Raw genomic sequence first — 24968 nt, forward strand, 5'->3', positions numbered from 1 at the left:
CATTGGGGGTGGTCTACACTGGATATTGGGAAAAACTTTTTCACTAGGAGGGTGGTGAAGCACTGAAATGGGTTACCTAGGGAGGTGGTGGAATCTCCATCCTTAGAGGTTTTTAAGGTACAGCTTGAAAAGCCCTGGGTGAGTTGATTTAGTTGCGGTTGGTCCTATTTTGAGCAGGGGTTTGGACTAGATGACTTCCTGAGGTCCCTTCCAACCCTAATCTTCTATGATTCTATGATCTTCTATGGTTCTCCCCAACAGCTGCACGGATTCCAGTTAAGTATCAACACTATACCAACATGTTCAACAAAAAGAAAGCTAATGCTCTACCACATCATCACGTCTAGAATTACCCCCATCAACCTCCAGCCAGGAGCAGAGGTTCTCTTCGGGCTCATTTACTCTCTGTCTGAACCCAAACTAAAGGTACACCAGATTATCTTGAGGAAAATCTGCAGAATGGGTTCATTTACCCATCCACATTGTGACCAGGGCCCCGAATCTTCTTTGTGGTGAAGAAAAATACCTCCCTCCAGCTGTGTGGACTACCAAATTCTGAATAAGATTACAATCCAAAACATGTACCCCTTACCATTTATTAATGAGTTGTTCAAAAGACTTCATTTTGCCATGGTCGTCACAAAGTTAGATCTCCATGGAGTTTGTAACATAATGAGGATCCAGGAAGGAGATGAATGTAAAACCACCTTCCATACCAGGTAAGGCCTTTTGACTGTTGGGTCATGCCATTTGGGTTGTCCAATGCCCCATTGACCTTCCAATCAGAAAGCGGCTGCCGTACCCACTAAGGCCATATCTATACTACAAAATTATGTTGACATATGTCAGTATATAGCCACCACAATTATTAAATGGCTTATGCACATGCACCTTTGGCTCCTTATGTCAGCAATGCACATCCTCACCAGGAGCACTTGTATCGATTGTATTGTCAGCATGTGGCACTGTGGGATGGCTCCTGGAGGCCAGTAACAGTCAATGTAAGCAACATAGTGTCTACACTGACACTGTGTCAACCTAATTACATAGACCATGACTCTGTGTCACTTAGAGAGGTGGTGTTACTAAATTGGCATAAGGAGGCACTTACGTTAGTAGGAGCCAAATTTAAGTGAAGACACTTCCACCACTAGGTCTAACAAGGCAGCTTATGTTGACTTAACCATGTTGTGTAGACCAGACCTAATTCTTCTATTTCCGGCCTCTGGCTGGAGTAGTCTTGGAATCTGGCAGGATCTAAGAGTTTAGGGTTAGGGTTTTGGGGCATGGAGAAGGTGAAGAGGAAATAAGAGAAATAATCTGTGATGGCTGTTTTTTCTTCTCTTGCAACTGGGAGAGTTCTAATTTTTGCCTGGGAAAGGAAGTGGTCTGACCAGGATAGGAAGCAGTCAGCAGGTTAGATTAGATATAGCTCATGAAATTTCAGAATAATTAGTTTCTTTCAGAAAATTAGGGGGAAATTAAAAAAAAAGATTTACAAATTAAAGTAGCTTGATCTGACTTATAGAGCAGCCATTTACATCATATTTCCAGTGTGTTAGCGTGCACAAACACACAAATCTCTATTCTACCATTGCAAGATGCATTCTAAGTACTGCCATCTGGTGGTGAACTGTATGTATTGAGTTTTCCAATTAAATTATTTTTATCTGTTGTACAATACAACTGAATCAACTGCAGAAATTGCTTGCTGTTAAAGCCAGTAACTGAAGGAGTCTAATGTATCAGATATTCACTCTGAAGAACAAAAATGTTAAACTACTAATTTTATGTTAATTACTTATGTAAGACCATAAACTTGAGGATACATTTTAGGAATGTTAAACCCATAAGGGTGAACACTTTTCAAATTAAAATACATGATAATTTGTAAGGGAGTAGAGAAACTGCCATCTGGAACAGCAGGGGTTAAAGAAACTTTTGGATTCAGCTAGCCCCATCTTGCTACATCTGCAGCCAATGCCAGGCCTGGAAGGGGGAGAAAAGAAGGGAGTCTGGCTCAGTTGGGGACTAACTGGTGAGGAGGCAGGAGCTTTCTGTCAGCTTCCCCTAAGGGATGGATCAGAGATCTACCAGCTAGCACAGCCACTTGAGGCAAGTAAGGGCTCCCCCACCAAGTGGAGGCTGCAAATAAGCCCCTGCACTCAGGGCAACTGGACTAGTGGGGCAACACCCCAAACTGAAGAATCATAGAATCATAGAATATTAGAGTTGGAAGAGACCTCAGGAGGTTATCTAGTCCAACCCCCAGCTCAAAGCAGGACTAACCTCAGCTATATCATCCCAGCCAGGGCTTTGTCAAGCTTCAGCTTAAAAACCTCTAAAGATGGAGATTCCACCACCTCCCTAGGTAACCCATTCCAGTGCTTCACCACCCTCCTAGTGAAAAACGTTTTCCTAATGTCCAACCTAGACGTCCCCAACTGCAACTTGAGACCATTGCTCCTTGTTCTGTCATCTGCCACCACCAAGAACAGTTTAGCCCCATCCTCCTTGGAACCCCCTTTCAGGTAGTTAAAGGCTGCTATCAAAACCCCCTTCATTCTTCTCTTTTGCAGACTAAACAAGCCCAGTTTCCTTAGCCTCTCCTCATAAGTCCTGTGCTCCAGCCCCCTAATCATTTTTGTTGTCCTCCGCTGGACTCTCTCTATCTTCTCCACATCCTTGTTGTAGTGGCGGGCCCAAAACTGGACACAATACTCTAAATGCGGCCTCACCAATGCCGAATAGAGGGGAATAATCACTTCCCGTGATCTGCTGGCAATGCTCCTCCTAATGCAGCCCAATATGCCATTAGCCTTCTTGGCAACCAGGGCGCACTGCTGACTCATATCCAGCTTCTTATCCACTGTTACTCCCAGGTCCTTTTCTGAAGAACTGCTGCCCAGCTCATCAGTCCCCAGTCTGTAGCTGTGCATGGGATTCTTCTGTCCTAGGTGCAGGACTCTGCACTTGTTCTTGTTGAACCTCATCAGATTTCTTTTGGCTCAATCCTCCAGTTTGTTTAGATCCTTCTGTATCCTATCCCTATCTTCCAGGGTATCTACCACTCCCCCTAGTTTAGTGTCATCTGCAAACTTGGTGAGGGTGCAATCCACCCCATCCTCCAGATCATTGATGAAGATGTTGAACAAAACCGGCCCCAGGACTGACCTCTGGGGCACTCCGCTTGTTATCAGCTGCCAGCTAGACATGGAGCCATTAATCACTACTCATTAAGCCCTATGCTCTAGCCAGTTCTCTATCCATTTTATAGTCCATTCATCCAACCCATACTTCCTTAACTTGCTGATAAGAATACTGTGAGAGACAGTATCAAAAGCTTTGCTAAAGTCAAGGTATATCAGGTCCACCGCTTTTCCCACATTCACAGAGCCAGTCACCTCCTCATAGAAAGCAATCAGGTTGGTCAGGCATGACTTTCCCTTGGTAAATCCGTGTTGACTGTTCCTGATCAGCTTCCTCTCTTCCAAGTGCCTTAAAATGGATTCCTTGAGGACCTGTTCCATGATTTTTCCAGGGATTGAGGTGAGGCTGACCGGTCTGTAGTTCCCCGGATCCTCTTTCCTCCCTTTCTTGAAGATAGGCATTATATTTGCTTTTTTCCAGTCATTAGGGACCTCCCCCAATTGCCACGAGCTTTCAAAGATAATAACCAATGGTTCTGAAATCACATCAGCCAACTCCCTCAGCACCCTCGGGTGCATTGCATCCGACCCCATGGACTTGTGTATGTCCAATCTTTCTAAATAGTCTTGGACCTGTTCCTTTAGCACTGCGGGATGTTCACCTCCTTCCCATTCTGTGCTGCCCAGTGCAGCAGTCTGGGAGCTGACCTTGTCTGTGAAGACAGAGGCAAAAAAGGCATTGAGTACCTCAGCTTTCTCCACATCCTCTGTCACTAGGTTGCCTTCCCCATTCTGTAAGGGGCCCACACTTTCCCTAATCTTCCTCTTGTTGGTAACATACCTGTAGAAACCCTTCTTGTTCCCCTTCATGTCCCTTGCTAGCTGCAACTCCAATTGTGCTTTGGCCTTCCTGATTTCATTCCTGCACGTTCGAGCAGTATTTTTATAATCCTCCCGTGTCATCTGACCAAGCTTCCACTTTTTGTAAGCTTCTTTTTTGTGTTTAAGCTAACCAAAGACTTCTTTGTTAAGCCAAGCTGGACGCCTACCATATTTGCTATTCTTTCTGCACATCGGGATGGTTTGTTCTTGTGCCCTCAACAAGGTTTCTTTAAAATACAGCCAGCTCTCTTGGATTCCTTTCCCCCTCATATTAGCCTCCCAAGGGATCCTGCCCATCAGCTTCCTCAGGGAGTGAAAGTCTGCTTTTTTGAAGTCCAGGGTCCGTATCCTGCTGTTCTCCTTTCTTCCTTTTGTCAGAATCCTGAACTCGACCATCTCATGGTCACTGCTGCCTAGGTTGCCACCCACTTCTACTTCCCCTACCAAATTTTCCCTGTTTGTGAGCAGCAGGTCAAGAGAAGCACGACCCCTAGTTGGTTGCTCCAGCACTTGCACCAGGAAGTTGTCCACAACACTTTCTAAAAACTTTCTGGATTGTTTGTGCTCTGCTGTATTGCTCTTCCAGCAGATGTCAGGGTGATTGAAGTCCCCCATGAGAATCAGGTCCTGTGAACTGGAAACTTTCCCTAGTTGACCAAAGAAAGCCTCATCTACCTTGTCCTCCTGGTCTGGTGGTCTATAACAGACACCCACCATGACATCACCCTTATTGTTCTTGCTTCTAAGCTTAACCCAGAGACTCTCAACTGGCTTATCTCCAGTTTCATACTGGAGCTCAGAGCAATCATAATGCTCTCTTACATACAGTGGAACTCCTCCACCCTTTCGCCCCTGCCTGTCCTTCCTGAACAGTTTATACCCATCCATGACAGTGCTCCAGTTGTGAGAGTTACTCCACCAAGTCTCAGTTATTCCAATCATGTCATAGTTTCTTGACTGTGCCAGGACTGCATCCTAGAATACTCAAGGAGTTGACTGAGGAGATATCAGAGCCATTAGCGATTATCTTTGAAAAATCTTGGAAGACAGGAGAGATTCCAGAAGACTGGAAAAGGGCAAATATACTGCCCATCTACAAAAAGGGAAATAAGGACAACCCAAGGAATTACAGACCAATCATCTTAACTTCTGTACCCGGAAAGATAATGGAGCAAATAATTAAGCAATCAAATTGCAAACATCTAGAAGATAATAAGGTAATAAGTAACAGTCAGCATGGATTTGTCAAGAACAAATCATGTCAAACCAACCTGATAGCTTTCTTTGACAGGGTAATAAGCTTTGTGGATGTGGGGAGGCGGTAGATGTGGTATATCTTGACTTTAGTAAGGCTTTTGATAATGTCTCACATTACCTTCTCTTAAACAAACTAGGGAAATACAACCTAAATGGAGCTACTATAAGGCGGGTGCACAACTGGTTGGAAAACCGTTCCCAGACAGTAGTTTTCAATAGTTCACAGTCATGCTGCAAGGCCATCATGAGTGGGGTTCCGCAGGGATCAGTTCTGGGTCTGATTCTGTTCAATATTTTCATCAATGATTTAGATAATGGCATAGAGAGTACACTTATTAAGTTTGCGGACAATACCAAACTGGGAGGGGTTGCAAGTGCTTTGGAGGATAGGATTATAATTCAGAATGATCTGGACAAACTGAAGAATTGAGTAAATTGAGGTAATTGGATGAAATTCAATAAGGAGAAATGCAAAGTACTCCACTTAGGAAGAAACAATCAGTTGCACATGTAAAAAATGGGAAATGACTGCCTAGGAAGGAGTACTGCAGAAAGGGATCTGGGGGTCATAGTGGACCACAAGCTAAATATGAGTCAACAGTGTAATGCTGTTGCAAAAAAAGCTAATATGATTCTGGGATGTATTAGCAGGAGTGTTGTAAGTAAGACACGAGTAGTAATTCTTCCGCTCTACTCTGTGCTGATTAGGCCTCATCTGGAGTATTGTGTCCAGTTCTGGGCGCCACATTTCAGGAAAGATGTGGAGAAATTAGAGAAAGTCCAGAGAAGAGCAACAAAAATGATTAAAGGTCTAGAAAACATGACCTATGAGGCAAGACTGAAAGAACTGGTTTTATTTAGCTTGGAGAAGAGAAAACTGAGAGGGGACATTATAACAGCTTTCAAGTACATAAAAGGTTGTTACAAGGAGGAGGGAGAAAAATTGTTTTTCTTAACCTCTGACAACAAGACAAGAAGAAATGGGCTTAAACTGCAGCAAGGGAGGTTCAGGTTGGACATTAGGAAAAACTTCCTAACTGTCACAGCAGTTAATCAATGTAATAAATTGCCTAAGGAGGTTGTGGAATCTCAATCATTGGAGATTTTTAAGAGTGGGTTAGACAAACACCTGTCAGGGATGGTCTAGATATTACTTAGTCCTGCCATGAGTACAGGGGACTGGACTAGATGACCTCTCGAGGTCCCTTCCAGCCCTATGATTCTATGATATTATCTAATATAGGGAAACATTCATTATATTTTGTCAAAGATTTAAAGAAAAAGAGCACACTGCTAGTAAAGAAAAATGCAAACTCTGTTCAAACCACTGGGGATCTCTTTTCTACCAACTATGCAAACTGAATTTAGCCAGACTTGAATCCCATATAGGAGGGTAAAGATTTTGGAGGCCTTTCAGGAAATATTTTGCGAATGGGTGCATGAAGATGGAATGACCATCTATGTGACAGTGAAAGGTCGTCATGGCTGCCAAATGCACGCAAATTGAGTTGATAGATAATTCCGACTGTTTAAGATGTAAAATATAGTCCAGGATATGTGGTACGGAGCACTTCTTGTGTCAATTTGGGGGGAGGCGAAACCAGTGTTGGAATCTAGACCATTTGTGAAGGTAAGTGCATCTAGTCGTGTTACATCTGCTATTCAAAAGTACCTGCTTAACTGGCTCTGCACAGGCTATTTCTAAATCCTGGAACCACAGAGGAGACAGGCTTTGAGATGGAGCAGCTGGATTGGGATGGAGGATGTGACCCACATCCTATAAGAGAAGTCGCTGAACTGGATGGAGAGAGATCGGTCGACATACCATCATGCAAAGGAGGTAAGTATATCAGATCTGTCATGGCCATGTTAGAGCTAAGAGAATGACATGGGCTCAGTCTGTCTGTATTTTGAGGAGAATTTGAAACAGAAAGGGAAAGGGAGAGAAGGCATAGAGCAGTAGTGCATCTCATGTGATGAAGAATGTGTGCCCCCAGAGATCCATGTCCCAGGCCAGTTCTCGAGCAGAATTGAGGGCAGTGGATGTTTTGAGGTGTGGCTAAAAGATCTATGGCGGTTCCTCAGTGGTTGAAAATGAGCTGAAGGGTTCACACATCCAATACCCATTCATGATCATGGTAAAACCTCCTGCTCAGGGAGTCTACAGTGATGTTATGGTGTCCAGGGAGATATGTGGCTGAGATGGTGATGCCATATTGGATACACGAGTTCCATAATTTCAGTGCCTCTGAACATAAAGAATAGGACCTCGCTCCGCCTTCCCTCTTGATGTAAAACATACAGGCAACATTGTCCGTCATGAGCCTGATGGTACAGTGTGCGATCAGTGGGAGGAAGTGTCAACAAGCACTGCGGACTGCTTGTAGCTCTAGGAGGTTGATGTGTAGGATGGATTCAGTTAAGGACCACCTGTCCTGCACCGTTTGAGTGTGAAGATGCACTCCCCAACCAATTAAGGAGCCATCGGTTGTTAGAATAATGGTAGGTGGCAGTTGCAGGAAAGGAATGCTGACTCAGATGTTGTTCGCCGCATCCACTAGAGTAGTGAGTCCTTTACTCTCATTGACATGGATACGAATTTGTTAAGGCTGTGCCTATGAGGGACATATACTGTATGTAACCATATGTAAGGGCATTGCATGTGTAACCGTGCATGCTTTACCACAAAAATGGCTGCTGCCATATGGCCACGTAGCTGGTGACACATTCTGGTGGAGATCTGGGGGCAGGCTTGTACCTTGGATACAAAGTCAACTATAGCCAAAAATCTGTGAGGTGAAAGGAAGACTCTGTCTTGTATGGAATCTAACTGTGCCCTGATGAACTCCAGGTATTACACCAGCGTTAAAATAGATTTCTCCAAGTTCATGCAAAGATCTAGATCCATGAAGAGGTCCTCTGTCACCCAGATGGTGTGAAGAGCATTGGTCTTGGACAGGGCTTTGAGGAGACACTCATCTAAGTATGGAAAGATGGCAACACCCTGTTTGCATAGGTAGACGCAACCTATGTACAGTGATACGGAAATATGTATCTTGGAGGTTGAGTGCTGAGAACCAGTTCCCCTCGTCCAGTGCTGGGATAATGGTGGAGAGGGTAACCATTTTGAAGTGTGGCAGTTTGACTAACTTGTTTAGGTTTTGAAGGTCTATGACTGGCCACTACCCACCAGATGTCTTCTGGATCAAAAAATAATAAGAGTAGAAACCCTTTCCTGTGTGTTGGGAAGGGACCTTAGAATCATAGAAGATTAGGGTTGGAAGGGACCTCAGGAGGTCATCTAGTCCAACCATTTGCTCAAAGCAGGACTCACTCAAACGAAATCATCCTAGTCAGGGCTCTGCCAAGCTGGGCCTTCAAAACCTCTAAGGATGGAGAATCCACCACCTCCCTAGGTAACCCATTCCAGTGCTTCACCATCCTCCTAGTGAAAGTTTTTTTTCCCTAATATCCAACCTATACCTCCCTCACTGCAACTTGAGACCATTGCTCCTTGTTCTGTCATTTGCCACCACTGAGAACAGCCTAGCTCCATCTTCTCTGGAACCCCCCTTCAGGTAGTTGAAGACTGCTATCAAATCCTCCCTCACTCTTCTCTTCTGCAGACCAGTTCTATGGCTCCCAGTTGCAGAAGATGACCTATTTCTTCTCCTAGAATGGGTTCATGAGAAGGGTCCCTGGAGAGGGACAGGGAAGGAGGGTGATGAGGTGGAATGGGTAGGAAAGGGATGGGGTGTCCTTCCCCGATGATCTCAAGAACCCACCTGTCCGAGGCGATTATCCTCCATGATGGAAGGAAGGGGGCTAAGCATTTGCCAAACTGATGGGATATCAAAGATGGTTGGTATAACTGAAACATGGGTAGCTTCTTGGGAACTCAACCACAATTTCAAAATTCTTGGTTAGCTGGAGGTGCATGCAAAGAAGCCCCTTGAGGAGTGGTCTATGTCTGGCAGGGGGCTTTTGTCATCGGCGCCGAGTGTCATAAGTCTGCTGAGTGGTGTACAGAGGTGGTTGGGATTGTGGGGGAAGGTGATATTTCCCCAGGCATTTCTTCGGCACTGGTGTGTAAATGCCGAGAGAGTGACAGTAGCTCGGGAGTCTTTAAGGGAGTACAGGGAGCCATCCATACACTCCATGAATAATTTGGGACCTTCACAGGGTAGGTCCTCTCCTGTAGTTTGTGCCTCTTTAGGAAAGCCCAAGTGGTGCAGCCATGATGCCTGCCTCATAACAATGGCAGTTGCGATGGATTGTGCAGCAGTGTCCACAGAGTCCAAAGAGGCTTGCAGAGCTGAACGGGCTAAGCGGTGTCCGTCAGAGACAAATTCCTCAACTTGTCCCTGTTTTTCATCCAGAAGATCCTGTCAAAGTTCCTGTATTTTTGAGTAGTTGACATAATTATATTTAGCCATGAAAGCTTAGTAATTGGAAATGTGGAACTGGAGAGTCACAAACAAACTTTACATCAAACAATTAAAAAAATTAATTGCAATTAATCACAGTTTTAATTACATTTGTAAACAATAATAAAATATCATTTATTTATATATTTTGGATGTTTTCAATATTTTAATATATATTGATTTCAATTACAACACAGAATACAAAGTGTACAGTGCTCACCTTATATTATTTTGTATAACAAATATCTGCATTGTAAAAAAGATAAACAAAAGAAATAGTATTTTTCAATTCACTCATACAAGTAGAAGCAATATCTTTATCTTTATTTATTTGAAAGTGCAACTTGCAAACGTAGATTTTTTTTTAAAACACATCTGCACAATGTAAACTATGTAAAACAATGCAAAACCTTGGAGTCCTACTCAGTCCTCCCTCTTGTTCAAGAGAGGAAGAGAAGAAGTGGAGTGGCAGGGGAATGTCCTCCTCCTGCTCTTCCTCCTCCAGTATGGGAAGAGGCTCATTCTATGGTGGACAAGAGGCTGATGAAGGTGAAGGCCTCCAGCTGTGGTCTGTGGGAGGGTTCCCAAACTGTGGTCTATACATGGCCCAAGGATCCCATTATGGCCAATGCTGAGGGAGCGGCACAGGGGATTGCATCCAGAGTGGTCCATACCAGCGACTCGGTGCAGTGACGGGTTGTGTGTAATGTGCAGAAGAAGCCTTGCGAGGTTGTCTCTAGTGTGAGGATGGAATTGAGTACTCCTTGTCCTCCTCTTTGAGGTGCCGTCCTCGGGGAAGAGTCATGTGATTCTGGCGATGAGGATGGCAGTGGAGATAGGTTGTGTCTGAGGAGCAGGGACTCATGCACCTCTGAGACAGACAAGTCTTTGAGGTATCAAAACTCCTGTGGTGGAAGGAAAAGCATCATTAGCACCAGTGAATTGGTGCTGAAGGAGAAGTGCATTCTCCTGAGCAGCCAGCAGATGGGGTCGTACACTTGCTTAGTGCTGAGGTCTTGCTGGTGCTAAGGACATAGTTGGAGCTGATGTCTTACTTGGTGCTGGTATCTTACTCAGTGCTGAGGATTCATTTGGCGCTGAAAAGGACATAAGCGCCAGTGGTTTTGTTGGTGTCATGATGCCTGAAGTAGGTCTCGTGGGCACAGCTGGTGCTGGTTTCAGAGGTCTTACGTCTTGGTCTTTAGTGCCGAGAGATGGTGCCAAGGGCTGTAGGTCTGCCTAGGTATGGTCCTGGGACTGTTGGTTGGCACTGGTGTGACATGTGCTTGGATGGGACCTGGAACTATGTCCCTCTCCGAGGATGCTGAGGCAATCAACCTCACAGAAGATGGAGTTCTAGGAGGTAGCAAATCAGTGGGTAACAAGAGAGTCTATTTCTTCATGTCTTAGCGGGGAGAAGACTGTCTTTTGGGAAGACATGGGGATTGCTAGACAACCTAGCAGAGCATGAGGGCTGTGGAGGGGAAGTGTCCGGGCCGGGCTGTGAAGTTGGATGTAGTGATTTCTACATGAGGAGAAGTCACAAGCGAATGTCCTTAGTCTTTTCTGGCCTGGCAGTCAAGTCATGGCAGTGGGAACACTTTTGTGGGACGTGCCCCTCTCCGAGACAGCGAATACACTGTGGGTGGCTAACCGTTACTGAGAAGGTGGCCCCATAAGGAGATGCACCTCTTAAACTCAGGAGATCTGGGCATAAGGGTGAGGGAAAAGGCTTCCTGGTCAGGGATGGTAGGTTGCGGGGAAACAAAAACCTTAGCTATGAATACTGGTAAAGTTAAAGCAAAAACAAAAAACAAAATTTTTTTTGATAGACAAAAGAAGAAATACTAACTAAACTACAACTGACAGGTAAGGCACTCTCTACTGAGAGAACAGGAGAAGCAGGCTCTGCTGCAGATTCTGTCCCAGACCAAAGACGGTAGAGAAGGAATGGGGAGCGCAAGATAGGGGAGGTACGCATATGCGGCCCGACAAGCATTGCTGATAAAGATCTCTGATCTCAAGCTCAGGGGGTGCTACTGCACCTACAGTGGAGCACCTATAGGGACATCACTCGAACAAATAGATTTGGGGCATTTCTTAAATATCTACAAAACATCAGATTTCATTTTGATATAGTCATATCAAGCACATACTGAATTTGCATATACAGTGGTGCAACCCAGTTTTAGTGTATAATTAAACAGAAAGCAATATAACAAATATTTGTCTTAAACAAAGGCATGGATCTGCACAAATCTCATCAATATGTCACTCTGTTATAATGGAAATACTTCCATTAGACTCAAGGTTTTTTTTTGTGAAAATTACTAGAGTCTGTCAACTTTATTCTGAATTTGATAGGCAATGACAAAGAGCATTAACATGATCAAATTTGTTATCAAACGAGACAGGGATTCTTTTCCTTCATTCAAAATCTGAAATTGTAATTAATGACTTCTAGGTGGCTATAAGTCGTGTATAATTTGTGTCAAAGTAACCATTAGAGAATTTCGGTCCCCAGTCAGAAGTCGAGTGCCATCATATCTATCTTTTGCCCTGACTACTTTATGCAGTATGGGAGAAAAAACCTAGCATACTGAGGAATTGTTCTGTGTATAGGAATAAAGAGATTATGTTCCTCACATGCAATTTCTTATGCTCTTGTGTAAATTTTGGAGACAGAAACATTTCCCTTTTTTCTTTTCTTTCTCTAAAAAAACTAAAGGAATAAAATAATAATGATATGAAAACCACACAGAGACATAACTGGCTATCCTTGACTAAAGGATTAAATTAAATTTACCATCATACTGTGAAAGGCTACTAATGCCAGAAAATAGATACAGCTTCTGCATCTAAAGATTCCTATTTGATGTTACGTTTCAAATGAAATATTTTTTAAATTACAACTATTACATTCTGTGTAATCAGATGTTCAGTGTAATGAGGGTAGTTAGCTAAATAATTTGTCATTGAATTCACTGATTATAATTGCTTCGTTAGAGGAACAGACTTGCATTTACCTCCTAAAAAATATAAAAGAAAATAAAATGGAGGAGGAAAGCTATTGGATAGACCTCTTCCATCTACCATTTAGTTTTTCCTTTTCCCTCCTCTTCTGCTGAACAAAAGGCCACAAAACTATCTGTCAGTAATTCTAGACAGAACTGGCTTAAAAGGATGATTCCAAATGACAAAGAATGATAAAAAATAGGAAGAGAAATATTCCTCCACTGAATGCACACACAACGTCATTGCTCTACAGCAGTGACTGGCACCCAAATGGCTCGTGGAGCTGCACATAGCAATTTGCACTCTCTTCCTCCACAGATGGATCATATTTTCAAAATGAAAAATTGGGACAATATACATAGTCATGGATGTCACAGGAAAGTGTTCTATTGGGGGATAAGAAAGGTTGATGGGGAGGTCAGAAGAAAAAGAAACATATTCTGCCTTTTCTTATTATCTTCCCTTCCAGAATGAAAAATTTACAGTGCTACTCTGTACACTACTTACCACGAAAGGCAGGATGGGAGAAAACAATATTTATCCCTCTGTGACCCTGTCACTGTTTTCTCCTAGGCCTAACCTCTCCCCCCTCCAAACTAGCTCTTATCCTACCATCTCCCCCTCAACAAACCTCACCAATCCACCCACATCATCAGTCACTAGTTGGCTTAAATCCCCCTGCACCCAATTCTGCCAACCCATCACAGGACTTTGGGGCAAACTGTTAAAGGTATTTACACATCTAAAGACACAAATAGGCACAGAGTGGGATTTTCGAAAGTGCCTGGACACTTAACTCTCATCAATGGGAAATTAGTGAATTTAATGAGAACTAGGCACCCGGGCACTTTTGGAAGTCCCACAAGGTGCCTATCTGCACGTTTAGACACCAAAATACCTTTAGTAATCTGGCTCTGATGATTAAGTGTCCTTTGTGGCTTTGAAAATCTCCTCCTCCATGTTTACAGTATTGGGGGCACTGGCCAGCTGCTTCTCTGAATGCTGCTGAACAGAAGCTTATAGACAGCTTGAGATATGTGTTCTAGGAAGCTACTCCCATTTTCTAGGACAACATACCTCTTGATAGCAGTTTCAGAATGTCACATAAGAGGCCCATCCTCTTCTCACAGATTGAGTTTGTAACTCTCTCCAGTCTTCTTGACACATATGGCAAAGGGATTAATTACACTGATTTCTGGATGTGGGTAAGGAATAAACATGTGGAGGACAGACCCTACTGCTATTAGTGGAATACTTCTAGGGTTAGTTTAAAAACACCGTTCAGCCTGAAATGTGGTCCTAGGATGCCTGAAAATGTATATTCCAAACTTTGAACAAAATGTTTATTCTGACTCCAAACAATGTTCAGTTTGGGGTTTTCAATTCATTGGAGGTTTTTAAGAACGGGTTAGACAAACACCTGTCAGGGATGGTCTAGATCAGGGGTGTCAAACATCCGGCCCATGGGCCAGATACAGCCTACCAACCTTTTCGGTCCGGCCCCTGGCGGCAGTGCACGCTACCGTGACATCTCGCAGCATTGTACTTTCTGGCGGCATTGCACACCACCGCCAAAGTACAACGCTGTGAGATGTCGCTACAGTACGTGCTGCTGCCAGAGAGCACAACGCTGTGAGATCTCGCGAAAGCGTGCTGCCGCCAGATAGTACAACTCTGCAAGATCTCGTGGCGTCACGCTCTGCCATGAGATCTGTGTACTCTGTTGGCAGCGCATGGAGCACTGTGTGCATGAGACACAGCGCTCCAAAAGGCGGGAAAGGAACAGTGTGGTCTTGGGGCATCGCGCAGTACTATAATTCTTAATCATTGATTGTAAAATAGTAGTAGTTGTAGAAGTGAATTTACTGTAGTTTCACCCTTTTTAAATTTTTAAAACAAATCTAGCTAAAATCTCAAAACAAAATGTTGTTTTGAAACAAAAATTTGAAGCATTTCATTTTAAAAATGTCAAAATGAACCATTTAGACTTTTTCAAAACATTTTTTGTATTAGGCCAAACCATTTGCTGAATTTGACCTGAATTTGCAAATTATTTCTTTTAACCAAAAGTATTTTTGGTCAGTAAATTATTTGCTGAAAAAATGTTCAGCCCTAGTCAAAGGTATATTATTTAAGATGGGAAAAACTAACACAGGCTTGTATTGTGAGGGAAAAAAGACATTAGAGAGTGAAAGGTTAAGGAGAAGACTGGGCACAAGGGACATCAGGAGGTGGGATGAGGTCACATATATATCAGCTACTGTATCACTAAGGCACATGAATGTAGGCCTTGCTGGAGCCCTAAGCAAAACTAACAGTGTGAACCAAAGGCTGTGAACCAGAGTAGGCCTGGCCTTGGCAAAATAGTCACACACCAATTATTGGCTAAACAAGTAAGCACATCCCTGACTGGAGAGGATGGTACAAGAACACCCAGAGTTCTCAAGTATCTACGTTAACAAATTCCCAAGAGATTGTACAGAAACACATTGATTCCTTGTAAGATAAGGATGAGATGACAGAATAAGGGATGAAAATGTTTTGTTTGAACTGGCAGGTATAAGGGTGGTAACCAACAACATCTGGAACGTAACACGAAACTTGTTTGTACCAATGTATAAAAGTCATAGGAGAAGCAAGTTTGTATCAGCCAACAGGATAGGATCCTGGCATCCTGACGGAGCCTTTTCCTTGTCACGAGCATACGTGTTAGTGTCCCTGTGACCTGTTGGACAAGGTGCTAGCACCATGCTTTGCTGACAATAAGCCTGGCTAAGTGCCTTTGCCATCAAACCGAGCCTGAATAACATCGAGTTCTGCTGAATGAACATGCTGCACTGTCTGCTAGTGCAGCTGACATCGGGACTCTAAGAACAGGAGCACTGAGCAGCAGTAACAACACTGCAGCAGCAACATTCCACAGTGCTAACAAGAAGCTCTTTATATTCTTTCTCTAATTTAGAAGACAACTGCCGAGTTATTAAACATATAGTGATAAAGATGTTTAAAATCTTTGCTGACTTAATTGTTTTCTCCTGGTAATGCAACATCTTCTCATTAAGAAACCTTTAAGTCAGACTAAATTTACAGCGCTGGCAACTGTCACCACCTTCCCTGTTTGCAACTAGAATATTTTTTCCTGCAAACGTCAGAGAAATAGAAATGGCGACACTTGGTTAACTATAAAAATAAATGTGATCTGGCTGACAGTGTGAAAAAGATATATACAGCCATTAAGAATAAGTATGGTGCAGATGTTGAAGATTTTATTTTTTAAATCTCATAGTTTTTGTTTATTTATTTACCTTTAAAGTAACAGTTTTACACAGATAAAGGTTTTCCTATGTGTTGATGCATCTTTTCTGGAATTCTGGAGCAACTCTAATACCTCACAGCACTAAAATTAGTATTTCCTTAGAGCACTGATTTGATTAAAACTGCTAAGGTTGAGTTAAATAAGAAAGATTGAGAGAGGCTCTATCCTTCCCACATACATATCTTGCACTATAGCTTCCTCATGAAAATGATAATCCTATGATTTATGTTTCAGTCTTGATATTTGATACTTGCAAAAGCCTAAAAACAAGAACTGTAAAAGATTAAAGTTTTATGACTGCCCAACTCACTCAAAGAGAGCAGTTTTGTATCTAGGCCAACATATCTGCTATATCACTGGTGTAATTATGAAGAAGCTGGTCACGGTTCCATAGTTACAGTTGAGTTTTGCAATTAAAGCAGGGACTCAACATCTCTATTATGTAGGATGAATAAAACATATCCTACTTGAAATTTTCTAAGAATTCACAAGTAAATCTGTTGATTTATTTATGAGTTAAAATTAATTTTAAAATGAGTCCTATAAGAAATGTATCAATTAGTGTCAGACCTTCTTGTCCCAAATGGAAGAACTTCTGGTTTTCTAGATAGCTAAAACTCATTGACATGCTATGTATGCACAGGCTGCATTTGAAGAAATTAGGTTGTAATTAAAGTGTTGTTAATAATTGTTGTATCTAATTGTTATGATTGCATAGACTATCGATTGAAGCAGGCAACAGCTCAAGTCATTTTTAAGGGTGAAAATGATGGCATCAGAGTCCTGTAAGCTAATTTGCATATAGCAATTCTATTGGTTATAATGTGTCACGGGTCTACAAGAGACCCAACTCACATCAATAGCTCTCATCGGTAAATAAATGGTCCAAAGCTGTAATGGCTTCCTAATTGTTTCATTCCTATTCATTCCCATGCCCCCTTACAGGGCCACTTTTCCCCCTTCCTTTGGCTTTCTACAGTGCTTCTTTCTGGTGCTGGGGAAACTGAGGAAGACACTGAGGTGATAGTAATAAATTCAGGGAGAAAGCAGGTATATTTGTGGCTCTGGAGAGAGGGACGGGGTTTACTGACTATATTTTGCTAACTGAGTTAGCCTATCATCTATCAGATGGTTCTACATGTGCAGATTCTACCACCTGCAGAGTTAAAAGTTATATTGTCAGTACTTTCAGTGAGCATGAGTACTTTTCCATGAGATATTGAATTTCAATTTTATGATTTTATTTTCTTGAGAGCTATTATCCAAATGTCACTGAGTTTTGCTGCTGTAGTTACTTTATTAGAATCTCTTAGCCAAACAACTACACTGACTAGCAATTGGCAAAACAAGAATAGTAGCATCTGCTTTCCTGGATTTCTTGTACTCTATTTTCACATTATATTACATACACAGTTAATTCCTGAAGCTCCCTTGTCCTTCACTTATGGGAGGTGGTGTGATCACCATGAAAAAGTCAGCACCTAAGAACACTTGCCACGTCAGTATTGGAGATAACCATTTTTTCCTATACTCAGAATAGGAAAGACTGTGTTGGAATTTTTGGTAAATCTTGACTTTTTAATAGGTGACTTTTTGAAAAAGTAGTGTCCTATAGGCTGGACACTGGTCAGGTTTGTGAGTCAAAATGGCCTTAAAGTACTGTATCCTATTAAGGCTGCTGCAGGAACTAAGGTAGGAAGAATGTAATAATGCACAGCAGTATTTTTCTGTGCTTTATTCTGTGCTCTTGCTAGCTCACTCAAGCTAAGTAGGACCAGGTAGCATGAGCACTTTTAGGTCCATTAAGTTAGTGAAATTTTTGCCATTGTTTTCAGTAAAGTTTAGGCCAGGCCCTTAGATAGTAAACACTCCTCAACAAGCTGTCTTGTGCCGCTAGTATCAGAGGCAAATAATTTGGAAGTCAGACTGATGAACGAAGGCAGTAGAACTTCTTTGGTGAAAGGTTGGCCTCAGCTAGTCCATGTGTTGCCATGGTCAGAGAAGGCTGCAGAATCCATGTTTCACACAAGTACTTCCACAATACATGAACCATCAAAAGGAACTGAGAACACGTTCCTGAATAATAGTAACTGAAACAAAGGAAAAGTGAAAGCAATAGGATGACTAATTATTATGATGATGGTTGGGTTAGAAGTGCAGAGACAGATATAGTAAAAGGAAAGGAGATACACAATTTTTATTAACAAACTCCTAAAGGAATTTCTGAAAGTCCCTCAATGAGGTAAAACAGAACATTATATACATGTAGACATATTTTCACAAGAAAAACACAGAGAACATCTCTTGAAGAAAGGTGAGTGAAGGAACTGTACATTTAATACTGGGATCGTCACTTTTTTTTTTTTTTTTTTTTTTAAAAAAGCTCTCTCACTGTTTCCTGTCCAAGTACTGTCACTTAAGAAAAGCTTGAGCAAGATGATTATGTTCTCTTTCCTTCTCCTTCCCCCTTCTCCTACTTCTTCATCTTATCTTTCTTTCCCCTGCTCCCCATTTCTTCTTTTAAAAGCCACCCGCCTTTTCAGAGCTAATGGGAACCAGGTACCATTACAGATTTCATCAGCCTCATGAAGGCAGAAAAACAAAGAGCCACAACTTTACTGCATTCTTGATTTTCCAGTGAGTCTTTTTACAATTCATCTGCAAATAGGACCTACTCTTAGAAATGTCTTCCAGAAATGCAGTGAAAACGCCGAAGAGATATCGATGCTCCTGGGCTTGTTACATTACTTACCATCCAGTGGAATTTTTCATACAAAAGAAATTCTGCCTTTATTTGTGTGTAATTTCCTGATGGAATCATTACTGAAATGCACCATCTTGTGATCTTTTTATGTACACTATATAGTACATATGCATATCTCAGAGTTGCAGTTGATGCAAATACCCATGTTATTTTTCTTTTTTTGTTGACAAAATGGTATTGAGTTTCCAGGAAAACAGCATGGGCTCTTAAATCCTGTTCTGTAAAAATTAAGTAAATAAACCTACAAAATGAGATTATATTGTTTAACATTTCTGATATCAATACATCAATTCAATAAATAACATACATCTGTGACTCATGATATAGCATTTATCAGTGTCCTTTAGGGAATTTTAAGTGTATTAGTTTATGATGTTCATCTCCAGGTAGGTATTAATTTAACTGGTATGCACTAAAACTCTGAACTGTCCTAAATGAGGTATTTCAATCTGAGTTTAAATTGAAATTGATAGATTATTTCTTGAATTCTTTGAGCATATGCAATGATGTTGTATTATATTTTTCTAGATTTACTATAAAATAAACTAAAGATTAACCTGAATCTAAACCCATAATACAAAAACTCCCAGTAAGTGTTGGACGTTCAAGCCCACATTTGAAAGTTGTGGGACAATCTGTAAATTAACCCCCCTTACACCTACCCCGCTCAAATGTAAACCTAATCTCTTTATAAAAATAAATATTGCTAAGGAATTACAATAGACATTTTTAGTTCTACGTGCAATGTATTTTACTGGAATCATTTCTTGTCTCTAATATTTTGCTAAATCTTTTCCCCTACATTAAAAAGAATTGTGAGCACTGATTGGGGGTTCTCAAACTTTTATATATGTGGACTCTTATAAGACAGCTTGTCTCATAAATCACTTTCCATTACTTTTGTGATTACCCAGACTGTTCTCTTCCCATATGCAATAATATAACAACTCTGCAGCAACTATAGCAAGGGCTTACATGGAAAAATATTATGAAACAATTTAATTATTTTTACTTTTCTTTCAATGCAATTTAGCAACTAGAAATAAGGAGAGCCAGAACCATGAGACCAGTCAGTGCCCTGTGAACTATCAGTGCTCCATGGACCACAGTCTGAGAATGTCTGATTTAGAAGTTAATTTAAAATATAAAATCTACATAGTCACCAAAGGGAAGGCTGCCTTATTACCTACCTTAGTTTCTGGTTATACTGTTTGACTTTTTCCAGTGAGGCTGCATTAATCTGGGCTTGAAATTCTTCTACTGACACATTATCTCTGTAATAATATCCTTCCATACTCTCCAGTGCTGTGATAAGTGGAAAAAAATCAGTATTAAATATTTATTATACTCTTTCTCTGCAGTTAGAGCATGTCTTCAGTCTAGTGCCATATTTCTTAAGCTTGAGGCTGTGACCCTCAACATGGATTGCAAAGCTGTTTCTGTGTGTCATCAAATTTCTATAGATCTTTCTTTAAGGTTTCATTTAAAAGAAAAATTATATTTCTTGTCCTTGAGAGAATTCAGGGGTCTCCAGTTCGAATCCCCCTGGGGCCACAGGAGCAAGAGAGGGCTAATATCAGTTCTGTAATTCTAATTAAAGTGCTTCTGCTCTGTGATTGTAAATACACTTGCACTATTTTGAACCAGTTTTTAGTTCTGAGGTTACCTTGGAAACGTCTGGTAAAATGAGATACTGTAGAAGTGGTTAGGGTATAGAAAAGGAAGAGATACATGATGACTTTCTTTTACTAGGCCTTATCTTGAGAGATGTGCAGCCCATGAAACTGCAATTGCTTTATTTTAAAGTTTCAGGTGTTCAGTACTTCTCAGGACCAGCATACACTGAAAAACTTTGCCATACAGCTCCTGAAAATGCCTTGTGGACTGAAAATCTCTCCTTGGGTATCAGAAATGTTTTCAGTGTCATGTAAACTTTATTGTGACTCCCCTGTGCTGCTCTTGTCAAGCCTGCTAAAACAAAGATGAATGGTATATTGCTATAGCAGGTAAAGCAGTTCAATTATATACATCTACATTTAAATTAAATGGGGGAATAAAGTGAAAAAATACCAGAGTTATGGGTACTGAGGTAACTCTTTTAACCCTTCTAGTTTTGGCACACTTTTCCCAGCTCTAGTTCACAAAAACACTCAATTTAATTTAGATAGTCAGGATGTTAAATCTTCTTTCATAGCTGAGTCATATCTACTTTAAAAAGACTTTCTGTGAGTCTGGAAGTGAAAAAATCACACATTCACACATTCAGATTTATTAGATTAATCTCATAATATAGAAATGGGACCCAGTAAAATATATTTGTGGGGGAGAAGCACTGAAGATTTTACAGTTAGGAACACTGCCACTTTAATAATAATCTATGCAAATTTTAAAAATAAGTCACCCAAGAGAATGATCAGAAAATGCATCTAATAAGCAGAATTCTTATGGGGCAGCTTGCAAGTTCAGAGCCCCGGTTGCACGCTGAATACTAATTCTGCTGACAATTCCTAATGTGACCAATCTGTAAATAAATAATTCATGGTTCAAGAACACGCAAATCACAGCTCCTTTGAGTATGTATAGAATTCATGATTTTGTTTCCATACAAAAGATGGTAAAGACTGATGATCAGATTGCTCCCTAAGACGCCTGTCTTGAGATCCACCAGACAGGACCCGTGCAAAGATCCACTGTACTCTATGGTATCTGCATGGTTGCAGGTGTCTGAGTTAGTAGGTCCAGGTGCAGAATTGGGACCTTATTGTGTAGAACAGTTTTTGCTCTTCCTTTAAAGAGGGGAAAGGGCATTGTAGTGCAGACAGGAGATGTGCTTCTGTTTTGTATATTTAAAACCAGAAAAGAAAAGTTTAGACTGAGGTTAAGTGTGAGCTGTCAAAAATATTTAAAATAAAAATATATGTTAGTTTTGAAGTTAAACAGGTTCAGTAGCTCAACTGCAAAGGTAAATCCTAAATAAAGAGTTTGGGGTTTTTTGAACATAGTTATTCAGTAAATCTGAACACTCACCCACCAGAAATTCAGAAGACTTTATGACAATAGAAACATCCCCACATACGTTCTCCCTTTCTCTTTCATACACATCATATATACATACATGCTCTGATTCTGCAAGGAGATATAATTTCTCTCCTTTTGAGATCTGTACACTTAGTCACATGGTTCTAAAAAGTCTGGTTTAAGGATAGAGGGATACATAAAATAGCGTTGGTAAAGATTTTTAAAACTCTCTACAAATTTTCTAAGGCCCCAATCCTACAACAGTTTATATATGTGTGTAAACTTTATACATTTAAGCCCAATTAGACTACTCACTAGCATAAGGATAAGCATGTGTATATTTGCAGGAAAGGGTAATAAAACTGTTTTTTCTGTAAAGTGCTGTCTGCAGCCCAAATAAAACACATGAAGATTTAAGTGTCATTCATCTGAAGTGACCTGTACTGACTCATGTTTTTATCATGCAAGTAAAAGAAACCTTTTCCAATCTCATGCTGTTAAAAATCTTTTATACCACAACACCATGTAGACTCTCTATTTAGGTTGGAAAATAGCTTGGCTCTGTTGAGTCTCAGAAAGCAAGAGTTCTTCCCTCTGCAGAACGAACAGCTGCATCTACAGAAGGCTCAGTTCTTAAAAAGATGGCATTTTCATTCTTGATCACCAACAGGTTTCTGTTAGATGTGGAGAGCAGCTTCTTATCAGTCAGTGTAAATGAAGATCACAGCTTTGATAGTACATACATCATTATAAAACTGATGTGAAAATGAGAAAAATGAGTCACTGATCACTCGGTGTGTAAGAAAAATGAAATTGAAGTGACAGTATTTCATAAGACTTTTGTCATCACCAGAAGGATAGCATGTCTACCTTCTGCTGCTGGGGAAAGTGATGATAGGAAGGAGGGAACAGATGTTAAGCAGGGTATCTTGTTCTTCCCCTTGTTGGTAGTATTTTTCAGAAAGCTATAGAGATTAACATGGATCCCAGCTACAAATGGGTGAAACGGACTGATTTCACAAAGCCAACCTTACCGGTGAAGTAAGAAGGATTTTCTCAATGACATTTTGATATGATAGTGAATAACAAAATCTGGGGAGTTTAACTACTGCAAATTATTAAAAAGCTGTGCCTTCTGGGAACCCTGGCCTCTTGCCCCCTTCCTCTAGCTAGCTGATGTTGAACACAGCTAGTGCCATACCTGAACTTGGATGCTGAGACCATGGGGCATGTCTTAATAGCCAACCACCTGTCAAGAACCAGGACCTTCAACAGAGCTAGTCTCCAGGCAGCCTCATCACTACAAATGGCCTGCAGCAAGCTGCCTGACTGGCCACACCATCTGTTTGGCTGGAGGGGTCTGCAGGCCAGCAGCAGCAGCAGCAAGCTGGCTGCTCAAAGCGTATGCCCACCACCATGACTTCTCCTGTGTTACCTTTTTCCTGCTGCTCCTGCCTGGAACCCAGCCTTGCCTCTGCTCTGCCCCTGCCTTGAATCCCTTCTTGCTCCAGTTCCTGACTTCCAGCTTGACCCATGACTCTGTTTCCTGACTACTGACTCTGGCATCTAGTCCCTGCCCTCCGGTTTGAACCATGGCTCCAGCTTCCAACTACTGATGCCTGCTCCAACCATTAGGCAAGACATCTGCGCTGAACACTAGGCTAGGCTGTCCTCATCCCAATCACTGCCTCACTGGGTGTAAAAAGACACAGACAATTCCTGTGGGCTTCTGCAGCTCATTCTGTACAAGAAAAAAACATTACTATTTTCAAGATTGTATTGGAGCCAAGCTATTTGCATTTCTTCTTTGTATGTCTTTATCATAGTCTCATCATCTACCAAGATGTTCCTGCTGTTATTCAGTCTCCAAATTTCCCCTCCAATGGGTGAATTTAAATCTATAAATAGCTTAAAAGAAAAATCATTCAACTTTTTCTTTGGGACTTTATTTAAAATTGAGCTAGCACTTCTACTTTCAAACACATATTTGTCTTGATTTTAGACTGTGGGTTTGCTGTTCACCTTTAAATATTTTTGTATTGTACTCACTTTTTATTAGATCAAAAATTTTCAGAAATTCTTTCTTTCCTTCATTTATCTGATTTATAAGCCCATTCCGGGTGTGCAGGGCCTCCTGAAATGTACTGAGAGCTCTCAGCTCCGACTGAAGTCAAAGGAAGTTGAAGGTAATCAACACTTGGCAAGAAACATTCACCACTTTGGTGAATCAAACCCCTTTGTCCTGATGACTATAATGAACCGTTGCTAACTGTAGGATACATGCAATTTACAAACAGCATAAGCACCAGTGCCATTCATTCTTTCACTAATGTTTGTGGTGTCATAGCTACAGATACTTGGAAAAGATATTAACTCTCCCTGCATTTTAAAGCAGAAGAATCACAGTTGATATCACTTTCGTCCTTTATCTGTTTTTTCATGCTAGTTTCATTTGGAAAATGAAATTATTTTTCAGTTTAAGAGAATTTCCAAGTGTGAAAATTGTCCACTAACATCCACATTGAATTAACTTACAAAAAAACATACATACAAACAAACAAAAATAATCCACTAATTCTCTGCAGTTTGTGTCAGAATGACTGGTTTAAATTCAGAAATATGATCTGGTAGAGTTTATATGAAAAATGAACTTAATTCCTTTTAAATTAAAATTCACAGCAAAATTAGAACCCCAATTCAGCAGAGTGTCTGAAATGAGGTCATCATTCTGAACTCAGTGGGACTGTTCATATGCTCAAAGTTACACATGTGATTAAGTATCTTGCTGAATCAAGGCTTAAATGAGACTGCAGATTTTCCAGATATTGTTTGAAGGTATAGAAAAAGATTTACCTTGTGCAAAAAGTACTGGATGGATTTTAAACCCTCCTCCATTCTTCAGCCTTTGAGGAAGCTGCTCAAAATGGTAACTATCAAGATAAAAGTAAACCTTCAATGCTTGCCGGCTTCCTTCTGCTTGATATGTGATTGGAACATCTAAGAAAATATTTAATGTTACAATTTTATTAATAGGCAAGAACTATGTAATATTTTTTCTTCCAAAAACTAGAAAGAATATTACACACAAAATGTACACACAGCCAGATTCCTGGCCCTGATTTGCAATGGAACACCACCAC

The 24968-nt window shown here is 41.0% G+C and overlaps 1 protein-coding gene across 3 annotated transcripts in view; it reads right to left on the minus strand.

The window, feature by feature from the left end:
* Nucleotides 1-24968, minus strand: part of PREX2 (phosphatidylinositol-3,4,5-trisphosphate dependent Rac exchange factor 2) — a 257393-nt gene that overhangs the window by 49668 nt on the left and 182757 nt on the right. For all 3 annotated transcript variants that reach the window (XM_067553641.1, XM_067553642.1, XM_067553643.1), the window contains 2 exons: nucleotides 24682-24825; nucleotides 20001-20115 (listed from right to left, as the gene is read on the minus strand). In XM_067553641.1, coding sequence (XP_067409742.1) covers nucleotides 20001-20115; nucleotides 24682-24825 — 259 coding nt within the window. The remainder of the gene's footprint in view (nucleotides 1-20000; nucleotides 20116-24681; nucleotides 24826-24968) is intronic.

This window comes from Emydura macquarii, unplaced genomic scaffold (genome assembly GCF_026122565.2).
Source record: "Emydura macquarii macquarii isolate MOO-44397 ecotype Brisbane River unplaced genomic scaffold, CSIRO-AGI_Emac_v2 contig_1477, whole genome shotgun sequence".
NCBI lineage: Eukaryota > Metazoa > Chordata > Testudines > Chelidae > Emydura > Emydura macquarii.